General features: G+C 46.4%; 1 protein-coding gene across 1 annotated transcript in view; it reads right to left on the bottom strand.

Annotated features, from left to right (window-relative positions):
• The window catches only part of LOC143981769 (leucine-rich repeat and fibronectin type III domain-containing protein 1-like protein), a 160,431-nt gene that overhangs the window by 75,244 nt on the left and 68,335 nt on the right, over positions 1 to 16,852 (bottom strand). Inside the window, exon 2 of the mRNA XM_077479859.1 lies at positions 5,775 to 7,166. Within this exon, the coding sequence (XP_077335985.1) occupies positions 5,775 to 7,156 (1,382 nt within the window). The 5' untranslated portion in view covers positions 7,157 to 7,166. The remainder of the gene's footprint in view (positions 1 to 5,774; positions 7,167 to 16,852) is intronic.

The following is a 16,852-nucleotide window of genomic DNA, read 5'->3' as shown; positions in this document are numbered from 1 at the left end:
ACAACACTGGGCCAATCAGCTGTCAGATGGGGTAGCTTAGTGTAAGCTATGACCCTGGTGCCTTGTAGCTGGTAGAGCTTTCCTTCGCTCCTGGCAGCAGAGTGGAATGGCTGAGAAACAAAGGGGGCTAAATAAAGGTGAACCTGAAGCGTTACCCTGTGTGGACAACAGGAAATGTTGTATGTTGTAGAGTACATAGCATAAGAATTATACATAGCATAAGAATTATTTAAAGTTAGGGTACAGAAAAGTGATGGGGTGGTGTCTACGGAAAAGGGCAACACACGTCTGAGGAGTTCTCCACAGGTACAGATTGGTAAAGCAGATTTACTTACCTGATCCTCAGGTTTAGGTACACTTTAACCACTTCCCAATGGCCCATAGCACATATACTTCTACAGGACGGGAGGTCTATGCAGAATCACATATATATAATATAAAAATATATATGCACGTGATTCTGGGCTTCCCTCAGGGGGCGCACACATGTGCCATTGGCAAGCCGCTTCTTCTGTGATTTCTTACAGTAGGAACTGATCTACGTGTGGCGGGCAATGGATGTCCACCGGCACCCGCTGATCATTGGGCAGAGACACAGGACAGGACTCTGCCTATGTAAACAGAGAGCTTTGTTCTGATGGGAAAAGTGATGGATTTTGTGTCTCTGCAAAGCAGGGAATAAAATCCATCACTTCCCTAAGTAAAAGCAGCACACAATTTACACAAAAACACTTGTTAGGCACACAGTTAATCCTTTGATCACCCTAGATGTTTAACCTCTTCCCAGCCAGTGCCATTATGGCAGTGCAGCATTTTAGCACTGATCACTGTATTAGTGTTAGGCCGCGTACACACGGGCGGATTGTCTGCCCAACTTAGTCCGCTGAACCGTGTTTCAGCGGACAATCCGCTCGTGTGTGGTCTTCAGCGGACTTTTTCAGCGGACAGTCTGACGGACTTTGTCTTTCGGAATTTCCGTAATTTTGTCCGTCCAAACTTGGTTTTGTCCATCCAAACTTGGTTTCAGCGGACAGTCCGCTCGTGTGTAGGCAAGTTGGACGGACTAAGTATGGCGCATGCTCAGAAAGGATTTACACGACCGAAGGTTGCATTGCAGTGTATTGGACGTCGTTTTTCTAGTCCCGTCATCGCGCAAGTTTTCAGCGGACTGTCTGTTCATCGTGTGTGGTCAAGTCCGTTCATTCAAAATTTGGACGGACTGTCTGTCGGATTGTCTGACGAACTTAGTTGGGCAGACAATCCTCCCGTGTGTACGCGGCCTTACTGTTTCCCACAAAGTGTCAAGCGCTTTAGTTAGTGTCAGATTGTCTGCAGCATTGTCGCAGTTGCTTATCGCCGCCATTACTAGTATAAAAAAAAATCCAGTTTACATACCACAGTTTGTAGATGCTATACATTTGCGCAAACCAATCAATATACGCTTATACGCTTTTTTCTTCAAAATATGTAGCAGGATACGTATTGGCCTACATTTATGAAGAAATTATTATTATTTTTTTTATTATTGGCTGTTCTATAGCAGAAAGTAAAAAGTACTGTTTTTTTTTTCTTTTTCAAAATTGTCAGTTTTTTTCAGTGCAAAAAATTAAAAATGCAGTGCTGATCATATACCACTAAAAGAAAGCTCTATTTGTGGGAAAAAAAATGTACAGCATTGCATAACTTCGAAATTATCAGTTAAAGTAACGCAATACTGTAATGCACAAAATTGCCTGGTCATGAAGGGGGGGAGTAAATCTTCTGGGGGTCAAGTGGTTAATAATACATATTGCCTTAGCAAACCAAATGCCACCCAGTAAATTTAGATTTACTATAATCCATATGACAGTTCAGTTTTTGGCATCCACTTTTAGATTATGTGTTGGATGCCAGTAGCTATCTCTACAAGCCATACAGCATCCTCTATAATAGAAGCATTGGGCACTGGACCACTTAATCTGGGTAATAATAGAAACCTTTAGCGATTCATCTGGTATAAATTAGCTTTCTTTAGGCAGCTGTCCAAGAATCAATCACCATGCGTGCGACTCCTAATGCGAACACAGCTTTAAAGTTAATGGAGGAAACTGCCATAACAAAGAATGGAAAGTCCAGAATACATTTTGTTCAGAAGGCATAAACACTAAAACCAGCCAACATGTTTTGGTGTGTTTGAAAGCTCTTCCTCCATCAGGGCTGAAAATAAATGATATAAAAGATTTTGTAAAGTACACATAGGGGTTGATTTGTTAAAACTGGAGAGTGCAAAATCTGGCGCAGTTGTGCATGGTAGCTAATCAGCTTCTAACTTCAGCTTTGTACAAATAAGCTTTGACCAAAAAAAAAAAAACTGGAAGTCGATCAGTATCAGTACATTTTTGTAAATATTTTATCATATCTTTTCATATGACAACGCTGAAGAAATGACACTTTGCTACAATGTAAAGTAGTGAGTATACAGCTTGTATAGCAGTGTAAATTTGCTGCCCCCTCAAAATAACTCAACACACAGCCATTAATGTCTAAACCGCTGGCAACCAAAGTGAGTACACCCCTAAGTGAAAATGTCAAAATCGGGCCCAATTAGCCATTTGCCCTCCCTGGTATCATGTGACTCAGTGTTAGATGGTCTCAGGTGTGAATGGGGAGCAGGTGTGTTACATTTGGTGTTATCGCTCTCACTCTATCATACTGGTCACTGGACGTTCAACATGGCACCTCATGGCAAATAACTCTCTGAGGATCTGAAAAAATAATTGTTGCTCTACATAAAGATGGCCTAGGCTATAAGAATATTGCCCAGACCCTGAAACTGAGCTGCAGCACAGTGGCCAAGACCATATAGCGGTTTAACAAGACAGGTTACACTCAGAACAGGCCTTGCCATGGTCTACTAAAGAAGTTGAGTGCACGTGCTCAGCGGCATATCCAGAGGTTGTCTTTGGGGAATAGATGTATGAGTGCTGCCAGCATTACTTCAGAGGTTGAAGGGGTGGGGGGGGGGGGTAGTCAGCCTGTCAGTGCTCAGACCATACACCGTACACTGCATCAAATTGGTCTGCATGGCTGTCGTTCCAGAAGGAAGCCTCTTCTAAAGATGATGCACAAGAAAGCCTGCAAACAGTTTGCTGAAGACAAGAAAACTAAGGACATGGATTACTGGAACCATGTCCTTAGTCTGATGAGACCAAGATAAACTTATTTAGTTCAGATGGTGTCAAGCATGTGTGGCGGCAACCAGATGAGAAGTACAAAGACAAGTGTGTCTTGCCTACAGTCAAGCATGGTGGTGGGAGTGTCATGGTCTGGTGCTGCATGAGTGCTGCCAACACTGGGGAGCTACAGTTCATTGAGGGAACCATGAATGCTAACATGTACTGTGACATACTGAAGCAGAGCACGATCCCCTCCCTTCAGAGACTGGGCCTCAGGGCATTTCAACATAACGACCCCAAACATACCTCCAAGACGACCACTGCCGTGCTAAAGGAGCTCAAGGTAAAGGTGATGGATTGGCCAAGCATGTCTCCAGACCTAAACCTGATTGAGCATCTGTGGGGCAGCCTCAAACAGGAGGTGGAGGAGCACAAGGTTTCTAACATCCACCAGCTCCATGTTGTGGTCATGTCGGAGTGGAAGAGGACTCCAGTGGCAACCTGTGAAGCTCCTGTGAAACACCTTGGTCCCAATTTCGACATTTTCATTTAGGGGTGTACTCACTTTTGTTGCCAGCGGTTTAGACATTAATGACTTAATGACTTGAGTTTTTTTGAGGGGACAGCAAATTTACACTGTTATACAAGCTGTACACTCACTACTTTACATTGTAGCAAAGTGTAATTTCTTCAGTGTTGTGACATAAAAATATATAATAAAATATTTACAAAAATGTGAGGGGTGTACTCACTTTTGAGAGATACTGTATATGTTGCAAATTTTCTGAATCTTTGTGTACCATATTTATCGGCGTATAACATGCACTGTTTACCCCTTAAAATCAGGGGAAAATCGCGGGTGCGTGTTATACGCTGACCCCCGTCGATCTCCTCTGATTGTGAGGAGAGGAGCGAGTGCCGGCGACATACAGAAAGCCAAGTATACTCAGCTAGACGTGGCTCCTCTCGCAGTCTCACCCTTGACTGTGAGCAGAGCCGAGTCTAGCCGAGTCCACTTGGCTTTCTGTATGTCGGTGCCACTCGCTCCTCTTCTCTCGCAATCAGTGGAGATAGGCGGGACTGCGAGAGGAGCTGAGTCTAGCCGAGTAAACTCTGCTTTCTGTATGTCGGCAGCTCTTGCTCCTCTCCACTCACAGTCAGCGGAGATCAGCGCCAATTTTAAATAATCAGCTGCTGGGCAATGCTGCAAAGAGACTGACAAGGCTGCAAAAGCAATGGCCAATGTTGCAAATACACTGGGCAAGGCTGCAAGGGCACTGGGAAAGGCTATAGATGGACACTGGGCAAGGCTGCAATGATAGACAAGGCTGCATTGATGGGCATTTGAAATTTAAGTTTTTTTTCCTTAACCACTTTCAGACCGGACCATTTTGCTGGTCAAAGACCAGACCACTTTTTGCGATTCGGCACTGCGTCGCTTTAACTGACAATTGCGCGGTCGTGCGACGTGGCTCCCAAACAAAATCGACGTCCTTTTTTTCCCACAAATAGAGCTTTCTTTTGGTGGTATTTGATCACCCCTGCGTTTTTTTTTTTTGCGCTATAAACAAAAATAGAGCGACAATTTTGAAAAAAACACATTATTTTTTACTTTTTGTTATAATAAATATCCCCCAAAAATATGTAAAAAAACATTTTTTTCACTCAGTTTAGGCCGATACGTATTCTTCTACATATTTTTGGTAAAAAAAATCGCAATAAGCGATTATTGATTGGTTTGCGCAAAAGTTATAGCGTTTACAAAATAGGGATAGTTTTATAGCATTTTTATTAATAATTTTTTATTATTTTTTTTTTACTAGTAATGGCGGTGATCAGCGATTTTAGTTGTGACTGCGACATTGTGGGGGACCCATCGGACATTTTTGACACATTTTTGGGACCATTGTCATTTATACATTAATCACTGCTATATAAATGCAGTGATTCCTGTGTAAATGACACTGGCTGTGAAGGGGTTAACCAGTGGGTGGCAGTGTAAGGGTTAAGTGTTCCTAGGGGTGTGTTACTAACTGTGGGGGGGTTGGGCTTTCATTTAGTGAACACTGATCTCTGCTCCAATCACATGGAGCAGAGATCAGCGTCACTAGTTGCTAGGCAGAATGGATAAATGTTGTTTAAAACGGCATTTCTTCATTCGGCCGCTCCGTGAGACGATCGCGGGTATGCCCGCGGCGATCGAGTCCGCGGGTCCCGCGACCGGACTCACGGAGGTCCCGACCAGCGCGGGAGCGCGCCGCCGGCAGCGCGCTCCCGATGGCATCGTCGTGCTCTGGTCGGCAAGTGGTTAAACTTCCTTCCTAAAGGTTTTTTTCCTTAAAATTCCCTCCTAAACTTGGGGTCCATGTTATGTGCCAATAAATACGGTACTTGTTATGTATTAAATCTTTTATATGTTTTCTATTTAGCCCCGAAGAAGGGGGTCATTTGACCCTCCATATGGGATGGCTATTTTTACAGCATACATCAGAATAAAACTTGTTCTGGACTATACACACCTACCATGGCATGTTTCTCCATGAATGATTAATACAGCATACACAACCATGGCCCTGGATTATATCTTTAGCTTTGAATTTCTTTGCACCTGCTTCTTACCTGTAAATTAAGCTGTCATCTGTGGAACTGTTATACTGCACCTGGTACATCCGGATGCCTGGAATGTTCCTGTCTAAAAACCACTGTATAAGCACTGACTTATGGCTCAACTCCGCAGTAATCACCTTCCTTTCTGGATGGCCAATAGAGTCATTACTAGAAGCCCCAGGCTTAGCTGGTGTAAGTATATCAGAAGGCCCCTTATCTGGTCTTTGTGCTCTTTGACTAGCATTGGCTGGATGAGGTAGGGGACTTACGGTCAACTGTACAGACCCCGTTGCGTCCCCAGCAGTATTAGATGCAATGCAAGTGAACAAGCCTGTGTCTCTTACAGTAGTGATGCTAATTTCCAGTGTGCCATTTTCATAGGAGACAGCTCGAGAGGAATTTGATACCACTTTCCCCTCAGGTGACACCCAGTGAATGGTAGGCTCAGGGTCACCCACAGCTTTGCATTTCAGGACAACTGCTTCTCCCTCCATAACTATTGTGTGAAGTGAGTGGTGGGTGACAACAGGAGGGTCACACATAAATTCTTCCTCTGATATACTCCAAAAATATTTTCCTAGAAGGTTTGTCGGTGATGCACAGGTTTCCAAGTCATCCTCCCTTGTAAACCTCCGAAGCCATAGAAGTTCACAATTACAATGCAAAGGATTTCCTCCAAATCCCAGCACTAGTGATGAAAGTGGTGACCCTTTGGACTTTGCGTAGACAGGCATGCGAAGAAACAAAGGATCTGGGGGAATAGTCTTTAGTTTGTTGGAAGTCATGTCCAGCCTAGCTAATTTGTGAAGGTTTGTAAAAACTCCCCCAGGAACATAGTCTATAAGATTGTGGTCAAGGCTTAGAGAATTTACATTGGTCAATTTAGCTATGGTCGGCCAAGGAATTTGAGCCAGGTTGTTGTAGGAAAGGTCTAGATCTTCTAGAGTACTCACAAAATCCTGGAAAGAATTTAGTGATATGTTGCTGAGCTGGTTGTTGCTAAGGATAAGATGTCTAAGGTTCATTAGTCCTTTGAGCTGCTCGTCTCCCATTGATAGTATACGGTTGTTGTCCAAGTGTAAAGCCCGTAGTCCACGAAGATCAGCAAAGGTGAATGGTGTGATATGGCTGATGGTGTTTCTTGATAATGTAAGGTGGAGTAATCGGGTCATGTTGGTGAAATCCTTCCTGCGGATTATTGTAATGAAGTTGTCAGTGAGTCTTAATTCCACAGTTCGACGATCTATCACTGATGGGACAAACAGCAGTCCTGTTTTGGCACACAGAATTGCCAAGGATGGAGCAAGGTTCTGGCACAAGCATCTTTTGGGGCAAACCTGGGCAGCAGCGACACCCACTGTTAGGGTAAAAATCCAGAGACAAAACCCCTTCATGATGCAGGAACTGCAAAAAGAAAACAAACATTGAAAATGGGTCAACTATTGTATCATTCCTTAATGTAAAGACAGTTATTTTTTATTTTGAATGGAATAGAGAATTATTAAACACATGTATTTATTTTTCTTTGCCATTTGTCAATTGGAAGGATTTTCCCTTTTCTGCATGTGATAACTACATTTTTATTAGTTTTTCTCACTTTCAGTCCAAGTGACACTAGGGGGTTTATTTATATATAAAAAAAAAAGTTGCCTGAACATCTTAGCATTCATATCCCCATTGTGAATAATCTCTGCAATATGTCTAATACGTGTATTTTTTTTATGATCACCAGCTTCATCTAGTGCCCATACTGCAGTGTTTGCCTGATTGTGGCGTTTCAGGGAAATACCTCATTATGAACACTAGATGGAGCTGATGATCATAGGAAATACACATACTGGGTACATTATGAGGATTATTAGAGAAGTCTGTGCAAATATTGATGCATTTGCAAAGTTATTTTTTATAAATAGACCCCTAGGACAAAGAGAGAGAGAGAGAGAGAGAATGAATCACCCCAGCAGGGACAGAGACAGCAATAAAAACCTAGCAATGATTCTAGTCTCTCAATACCTAAACCTACAAAAAAAAATTTCTTGGTTTCACATACTGTATATCTTCCAGTGTTCACTTCACATATATCTTACAGCGTTCAACAGTGTTTTAAAAAGAAGTATTATAAGTTGTACAATGTACTTTTACATACAAACAAAACAGCCTCCATTATGTATGTACAGCATTAACAACAACAACAACATTATAGGGATGGAGTCGTATAGGTGCATGCATCTCATATAAAGTCCCAAACTGTTCATAATATGAGGATCGTACAAAAAAAAAAGTGCTTTTTCTTTTTCATACATAATGGGACACAGAGTTAGGCTAATATTCATTACCTGCATGGTTATACTTCATCTCCAGGTGAATAGACACTGGTAGACCAAAGGTCTTTAGACAGGAAGTGATCCCCTATATAATCCCTCCCATACAGGACCTACTTCAGTTTTTTTTACCAGTGTCTGCAATGGATGGCACGGTTGTTAGAACTCTCTGAGCTCCAAATCTCTAGTCACACAGATGGTTTTTTAAACGAATCAAGGAATTGACCGATCGGATCCATTTGACACAGGCTCTATATGCTTAGATAAATGGTACCCGAGCCTCACAAAGAAGACTCAAGATCCTGCAAGGTTTTGCCTGTAATGCGGCCTCCGAGCGCTGTACTCTGCTAAGTGGAATCCTGAACACTACAGCGCTAAGGCTTTCCTGCAGAGTGCTGTACAGATACAATGGAGTGGATTCTAAACATGAAAAGGCTACCCAGTCCTTGAAGGTCCTCAAGTGACAGGAACCTGCCGTGGAGGGTAAGTGAAACCCCTTTATTATTGTAGGGTGCCCCAGTGATTGTAACAATCAGTCAAGCTAGCTAGAGGCTGGACACCTGTGTGTGGTGACCATATGGGGGAGTTTTGGGCTAGCTGTGGATGTTTGCAAAGTGTACCTTTTTTGCTTGTGTCTGGATGTTTTTAACTGTATGATGGCACACAAGGGTGCACCATTTCGCCTTGGTTTGCCATGTCGCACGTGCATTCATAAGAGTGCCGCTGGGCTCAGCAGTTTGGCGATCTTGGCACACGTGGCTTTGCCGCACATGCACCTTAGCCTTTATCTGGACGCACAAAGATTCTCGTCATACATGAATACGAACACGCCCGTTCGCCAGGACTGCGCACATGTGCGTGCATGCACAGAACTTTCCGGCACACAGCCAGCTTATTTAAGCTGTGTATGCCAAGCATGCAGTGCTTCCAGAAAGCAGCTATGGAACACAGAGCAGGCTCTGAACCAGGCATTTGCAGCGGTTCATTTCTCCTTACTCGGGGTCACGTGAGTCACCAGGTGTTACTTGGCAGGCTAAAGGTGCTTAGCAGGATTGTTGCATAGGGGATGGTGAGCCCAATAAAGGGTCTCCCTCTTGAGGTGTGTTAATACTACACCCAGGTACTCTCTTTTTGTGGCTAGTAAATGTCTTTAAAAAAGAGGAGCGGAACTAACTCTACAGGGAAGGGCACACCTATGTTGTTAGTAGTTTCTGATGAACCTAGTCATATCCCCGGAAGGACCAGAGGCTTCCGGGCAATCTGGTATTGTGCCTACTATCAACGCTGCTGCTTCACCCTTTGTCAGAAAGGATGAACTGTCCTCGGTACTAGCCGGGTTAGAACATAGGATTGCTAGCATGATTGCCTCCATCCTGCAGGGTGGCAAGAATTATGACAGATGTGGAAGAGCTAAAAGCTCACGATTCTGTGGAGGGCCTGGCGGATGAGTCTGCTTCTGAGCAATCTGGACAAGAAGATATCCAGTTGATGTCTGCCTCTCAGTCGCAGAGGCTTTTGATCCAGTCTCTAACAGAGGTGGTTCATTTGCCTTTACGTTGCCTCTTACAGAGGTTACTGAGCCCCCCTGGTCCTCTTTGGGGTCCCTGAGGCCTTTTCAGGCCACACAGGCTTTCCCCTTACATCATCTGTTGGAACAGGTGGTGTATGCTGATTGGGAACATCCTGACAGGATTTTTGTTCCTCCTAAAGCCCCGTACACACGAGAGGACTTATGTCTGACAGACTTCCGAAGGAGTTCTGTCGGAGTTCTGCTGGAATTCCGACGGAGTTCTGACAGACTTTTCGGCTGAGCGGACTTGGCCACACACAATCACACTAAACTCCGACGGATTCGAACGTGATGACGTACGACTGGATTCGAATAAGGAAGTTCATAGCCAGTAGCCAATAGCTGCCCTAGCGTTGGTTTTAGTCCGTCGGAATAGCATACACACGAGCAAATTTTTCGAAGAGACCGGGTCCGGCGGAGTTCCTTCGGAAAAATTTGAAGCATGTTCCATATTCTAAAGTCCTTCGGACTTTGGCGAGTCAATAGTCCGTTGCAGCCCACACACGATCGAATAGTCTGACGGACTCAGTCCGTCGGACTTTGGATGTTGAAAAGTCCGCTCGTGTGTACGGGGCTTAAGAGGTTTTCCCTTTTATATCCCATGGATGAGAAGTTTGTTAAAAAGTGGAGCATGCCAGCCATAGATGCAGCAGTCTTTTCCTTAAACAAGAACTTAACTTGCCCGTTAGATAACGCAACGAAACTGGTAGATAAGATAACGTAACGAAATTGGAGTCATTATTAAAAGCCTTTTTTTTTGGCCAGTTCAACTATTCAGCCAGCTGTTTCAGCAACTGGTATCTGCCCGTCAGTAAAGGATCAGGTCAGACAGCCTGACAGGCCTAACTGGGAGGATGATCTGGCTGAAAATAAGATATTCCTTGAGCGCTATGTTTTGCTGTTGAGGCCCTAAAGGATTAAATACAGCAGGTTTCTCATTTTGTTCTCTTGTCTGTACATATGCCCAGACTTTTGTGGCTTAAAGCGGAGCTCCACCCTAAAGTGGAGCGTCTGCTCATTGGAACCCTCCCCCCCTCCGGCGCCACAATTGGCACCTTTTAGGGGGGAGGAGGGTGCAGGTACCTGTACAGTACAGGTATCTGCACCCACTTCCGGCATAGATATCTGCAGAATCTACGCCCCTTTCCGCAGAATCTACGCCCCTTTCCGCAGGTCCCCCGCTGTCTGCTGGGAAACACATGGATCCCAGAGACAGCGGGGACCATCCTTATTGCGCAGCGCGACTCGCGCACACGCAGTAGGGAACCGGGAAATGAAGCCGCAAGGCTCCACTTCCTGATTCCCATAGCCAAGATGGCGGCTGCAGCACCCGAGAGACGATCGAGAGATCGGCTTCGGGGTGCCGACATCGCGGGCGCGCTGGGTGGGTAAGTGTCCTTATTTTAAAAGTCAGCAGCTGCAGTATTTGTAGCTGCTGGCTTTAAAAAAAAAAAAACAGCGGAACTCCCGCTTTAAAACTGGTCAGTTGAGCTTCCCTGTAAAAAGTTATTGGCAGGTTTCCCCTTTCATGGGGAATGTTTATTTGGTGATTATTTGGACAAATATATCCAAAAGATTTCCAGAGGGAAGCATTCTGTACTTCCTGTGAAGAAAAGCACCAGACGTCCCTCGGTTAAAACCTCAGTGACTGCTTCCTCAAGAGTCTCAGTGCTAAAGCAATTCTGCCGCCAACAGGGCGCTAGAGCCAGGGGCAAGTCGCAATGCCAGAAAAAGCCCTGGGTCCAAAACTCTTCTAAACCCAACATCAAGCCCTCCTTTTGAGGGGACGCCTCCACTCTATCGGGTGGGGGGGAAGGCTGTTGCAGGGGAGGGCTGGGCCAGGGGGCAGGGATGCAATTGCCCCCTGGGCTGCTCTGATATGCGGTGGCAAAGGCTGCTGTGTCGTCAGCTCAAAACCGCAACATGCACAGTTCTTGAGCTGGCCGAGTCCAGTACTGTGAGCCAGCGATGTCTTCATGTCAGGGCTGACAGTCTGTGTTACACAGCACAGCCCCGCCCAGCCCCTCCCTACTCCACGCCATTGGCTGGCAGAGGCTGGACCTGCTCTCTGCTCAATCTGAGCAGTTGGCTGGAATCCAGTGAGGCTCCTGGGAGGCTGGGACCATCCAAGTAAGTGAGCTCCTCCTCTCTCCTCCTCTCTGCAGCCAAAGAGTTTTTTTTCTATCAGCCTGTGCCAGTACATTGCCCTCCTAGGGCAAGGTGGTATGATGTGGGCTCTCACTGACATGCTGCAGTTTGGCTGCAGTGCTGGTGTACTGGCAGTCATCTTGCATGTTGCCCCTGGGACATAGAGGATGCACATGTTTACTGCATGTTCTGAAAGTGCATAAAACGTCCTGCATGCTGCATGTTTGGTGCACTTTCAGAACATGCAGCAACAATGAGTAACCTAAAAGAAGTCTGAGGGGGTGTGACACCCGCCAGTACACCCGCACTGCAGCCAAACTGCAGCACACCAGTGTGAGCCTAAATGCTTGTATTCACTTGCAGCAGCCACTGCCACTCCCCTGAAAAGTGATCCATGCTCAGGTCACTTTTCAGAGGCATTTGACAGGCAGTGAATAGTTGATATGCCAAACCCTGCAGGTAATGACACAGTTCACTTTGAACTCCACCTTATTTCCATTACTCTCTGTAGGTATTAGATGTGGTCTCACCTTTTTGTTTGCACATCTAATACCAAAGGGTACTTTCACACTGGGGTGATGTGGGCGGTAGTGGTACAGTGCTGCTCGTTTTAGTGGCGCTTTACCATTGTTTTAGTGGCGCTAGCGGGGCACTTTTAACCCCCACTAGTGGCCAAAGAAAGTGTTAAAAACGGCCGTGTTGCATTCATTTCAATGGGCTGGGCACCTCTCCCAAACCGCCCCAATAATGCTGCTTGCTGGACTTTTCAGAATGTCCTTCAAGCGCACCGCCCCAGTGGGAAACCTGGGGTGGCATAAGAAGTGCTTTACAGGTGATATTTTTTAGCACTAAAACGCCTGTACAGCGCCTTCAATGTTAAAGGACCCTAAAGAGAGTTCTGGAAATAAGGTGGAGTTCAAAGTGAATTTCTACACCTAAGCGGAGCCTCCCTTTCAGAAGATTTGAGGATATTATTAAACCCAGAGACTGGTGGACTTAGGCCACAATAGACAGATTGAAATTCTGCCGGTTCAGTAGACATTTCAATCTATCTCTGTGCAGACTGGTTGTACAGAATTTGACTCCATCAACTGACAGTACAACCAGCGTGTCTATGTTTTTTAGCGATCAGTGCTGGCTGCTATAGCTGCCAGCAGTGATCACTGTATTCTGATGGCTTGGAAACTTTCACCTCAGAGCACACACCGACACACGGCTCTTACGGAAGCTTGGTAATTCAAGTTCTGGGCTTCCCTAACATTACAGCCCTGTGGGGCTGTGACCAAGTCTGGGCAAGAGCTGGGATATGACATGACATGTGAAGGACCTAATCCACAGTCGGTTAAGCCACCCGTTACACATAATATCCAAACCCTCCAAACCCCCTCACAAATGACATTACAAGATTTTTGGAGTAAATGGCCTTGACGGCCTTTTATTAACAATTACTTTAAACGTAAACAAATAACATTTCTTTTTTTAAATAAATCTTAACCCAACTTATGTCCTCTTGGGGTATTCGAGGGTAACACACATCACTGGTCACTGCGACAAACTTCTTTTAACTTTAGGCCTCCAGTCGCAAGCCCCCTGACCCGGAGACGGTACTCAACTTTCGCAGTGACCTACCTTTTACCCCTTCCAGGTTAACCCCTCGTTAACCGGAAGGTACCTGATAACCCCATCCACAGATGGGTACCACCATGTTAATCCCATACCACAAATGGGTACCACCATGTTAATCCTATACCACAAATGGGTACCAACCATGTTAACCCCATACCACAGATGGGTACCAACCATGTTAACCCCATACTACAAGATGGGTACCAACCATGTTAACCCCATACTACAAGATGGGTACCAACCATGTTAACCCCATACCACATATGGGTACCAACCATGTTAACCCCATCCACAGATGGGTACCAACCATGTTATCCCCATGCCACAGATGGGTACCAACCATGTTAACCCCATACCACAGATGGGTACCAACCATGTTATATATGCATATAACATCCATATTCTCATCCTCCGAAGACCCAACCACTGCCACAGCACGAAAGGGGTAAAACCTTACCCTTGCGTGCGCCTCCACACCCTCCTTGCTCGCTGTATGCTTTCTTGCAAACCCAGAGTCCAAAGATCGTTTCCCACCTCATTAAAGTGCACCCCATCGCTCCTAAGATACCTCCCTCTAACCACCTATAGCACTCCCTGACGTATAATCCCACCCCTGTTCCTAATCACAAACTTACTCACTTCCGCGTTTTCTTCCACTCGGGTCCCCTCAACCTTTTTAGCTGGACAAGACGTACTGCCCGCCATAACTGACCAATAACCATCCCGGCTGGGCTTCCTGACTGGAGATGCCCCACTGCCTACTGTTCAGCTGAACATAAGCTCTTCCGGCCCACCCCAGGAAACATATGAGTGACCCAGGATCCACTTGGCCAGCCTCTGCACCTGTAAACCATAAAATGACCGACCAACCAGCAATTTCCCCCATACTTAACACCAAAATAAAGCCTGAAAAAACACATCTGTAAACCAATTCTGCCACGAATGTGGGAGACTATACAACTCAAATCTGTTCGAGCCCCACATACCAAGGCGCCTATGTGTTTCATGATGGAGGACGGCCCAGGAAGCCTCTGTGTCCGCCCCAGTATAGAAAAACTGTGAGGCCTACATTTTTTGGATCATAGCCACCGCTGTCAACCATTTTCAAAACCTGGCTATGAACTGTAGCAATGGCAAGGACGACCCATCACTATATCTCCGCACAGAGCACGTGAACCCAGGCCACTTGACCCTAAAGATCATGCTCCTCTCACCGGACAAATGTGTGACTTAAGAGTCCGGAACCTTCCAGTCGCATGTACTTACCGGTCAGACCGGTTGTCTGTTCTTTGACCACCTTACCCACCTACTGACCGAATCTCGCAAATACCCACAGCCCTCCAGCAGCTGTCCCCCTGGAGACATTTTAAAGGGGGTTGCCAAACTCGCTTATCCGCAACATCCCAAAGAAAAGCAGTGTGAAGGCCGAGCGGAATACGGCACATTCATACTCTGAGCTACCAATGTTGCTCAGCCCCGAAATCAGGCCGTGTAGCATGGCAATGGAACTGATTGCCTCATACTTTGAAAAGAAAGGCCAATTCTGCCAATTAACAATCAAAGGCGGCTGCCGCCATACCTCTCCCAAATCCTACGTGAAGAAAAATTAGAGACCTGCGTGGCCTGCCTATCGACCCTCAGAGGCAGTGCTGCACCTGTACCAGCCTACTCCAACTTAACTGCCCTGCCGTGGAATAGCCCCCCCCCCCAAGTTGTCGCAACCACAGGGATTCTAATCCCCTGTGCTGCGATCCCCAAGGCAATGCTCCACCTAAGTCAGAACAGCTGACCCGTGTTGTTCCACGTCCGGTGCCAACTCCCAGCACCTGGCCTGCTGAAAACAAAACAAAGCTGCCGCCAAGATGTTATCAATACCTGGCAGGTACACCGCGTAATCGAAAGCATTCCATTTTGCAAGCAGCACAATGCCCAATGTCCCAACCACCGAACCACCGGCCTGGACGCTGCCGACCAGCCATTACGAACCGCCACCCCCAGGTTGCCACAAATGAAATGCACCTTTAAGTTCCAAAAGGATTCCACCCACGTTTCCATCCCCATCCCCATTGGAAACAGTTCCAGGAGAACAAAGTTCCTCAAGAACAGGCATACCCCCCACGCTGGGGGGCAAACGGTGGCGCTACGTTTCTCCCGACAGAAGGCCCGATAGCACGCGGAGCCTGAAGCGTAAGTGAACACCCTAACCCGCCATCGCTGATGGGACCAGGCCTCCGTAAAGCGTGCCCAGTAAAGACTCCAGGAGTTCCCGCACCCCTTGCACCCCCTGCAAGAGCCCTCTGTGCTCACAGTTGAGCTCACAAAGCACTCCGAGGGCATTGACTACAGCAGATGCTGCCGACAGTTGACGGCCAAACCCTACCTATGGGAATTATATGGCAAGCAAAATATTGCTCCCCCACAGCAATTGTAACTGACGCTGCTGTACTCGCGCCTAGGAAAGGTCCCACGATGTCTGCCTTGAGATTTTCTGCTTGTCCGTCGACAATCGGCAGTCCATTCCATGAATCCACTGCAATTCCCAGGAAAACAAAGGTAGACGTGGGGATTTGCTAGCAGGACCCCAAATGTACCACTATATGTTGCAATGTCCCCCAACAATGCCAATATTGTAACCTGGTTGAAAAACGCATATGAAGTCACCCATATAGTGAATGACTGAGTTGATCCCGGGAACGACCCGTACTACCCAATTTATGAAGAAAGCGCCTGATGTGGAGCCTCTCCTTGGGAGACAATGATCCACGTATTACGCCACCTTCCAAGTACAACCTGGCAGATGGCAAATGACTGGACGAACTGGCAAAGGCCGTAAAGCTAAGCCAATATCCGCTTGGAAACCGTGACCCCTACCCATAACGACGAACCCAAGATATTGCTGCACCAAACAAGTCTATGATACTGCCCACCCCTCCGGAGCAATCCAATCATTAACCAACCCCCTAAGGAAGGAAAGGTGGTGAATCAATCAGAGATTATTTGACCTCGGTCGGATGTAATAGGGCCAAACGTAAAACTCGACGCTAATGAGCATTTTATCTTGAACCCGCGCGAGAAATCCGATTCCAACACCTGAGCCGCTTTTTGGTCGGGGCACTTACTGAGAAAAGGAAGTGTCCGATCCCTCCACTGGCGTCATCCCTCCTCATCAGAACCACCTACCAGTGCATGGGAACCCCCGCGGCCAGAACGTGTGCGATTGGAGAGACAGCTAACCCCAAACTCACCTTTTCAGTCGGTTATCCAGAGGCAGCGGTACCTCCGACCCCTCCTGAAATTGCTCAGGAGCCCGCTCCGCTGTCTTAAGCTTCACACACAGGCGAATATCCACGTAATCTCCATCGGCGTAGCTGTAGGGCGGCCCCATCGTCGTCAAAAACTGTTTGCCACACCGCAGCCATGCCCTA

Source organism: Lithobates pipiens, unplaced genomic scaffold, assembly GCF_037356315.1.
Source record: "Lithobates pipiens isolate NorthernLeopardFrog02 unplaced genomic scaffold, aLitPip1_a1.2 Scaffold_1, whole genome shotgun sequence".
Classification (NCBI taxonomy): Eukaryota; Metazoa; Chordata; class Amphibia; order Anura; family Ranidae; genus Lithobates; species Lithobates pipiens.
This window is presented reverse-complemented; position numbering and strand designations above follow the sequence as displayed.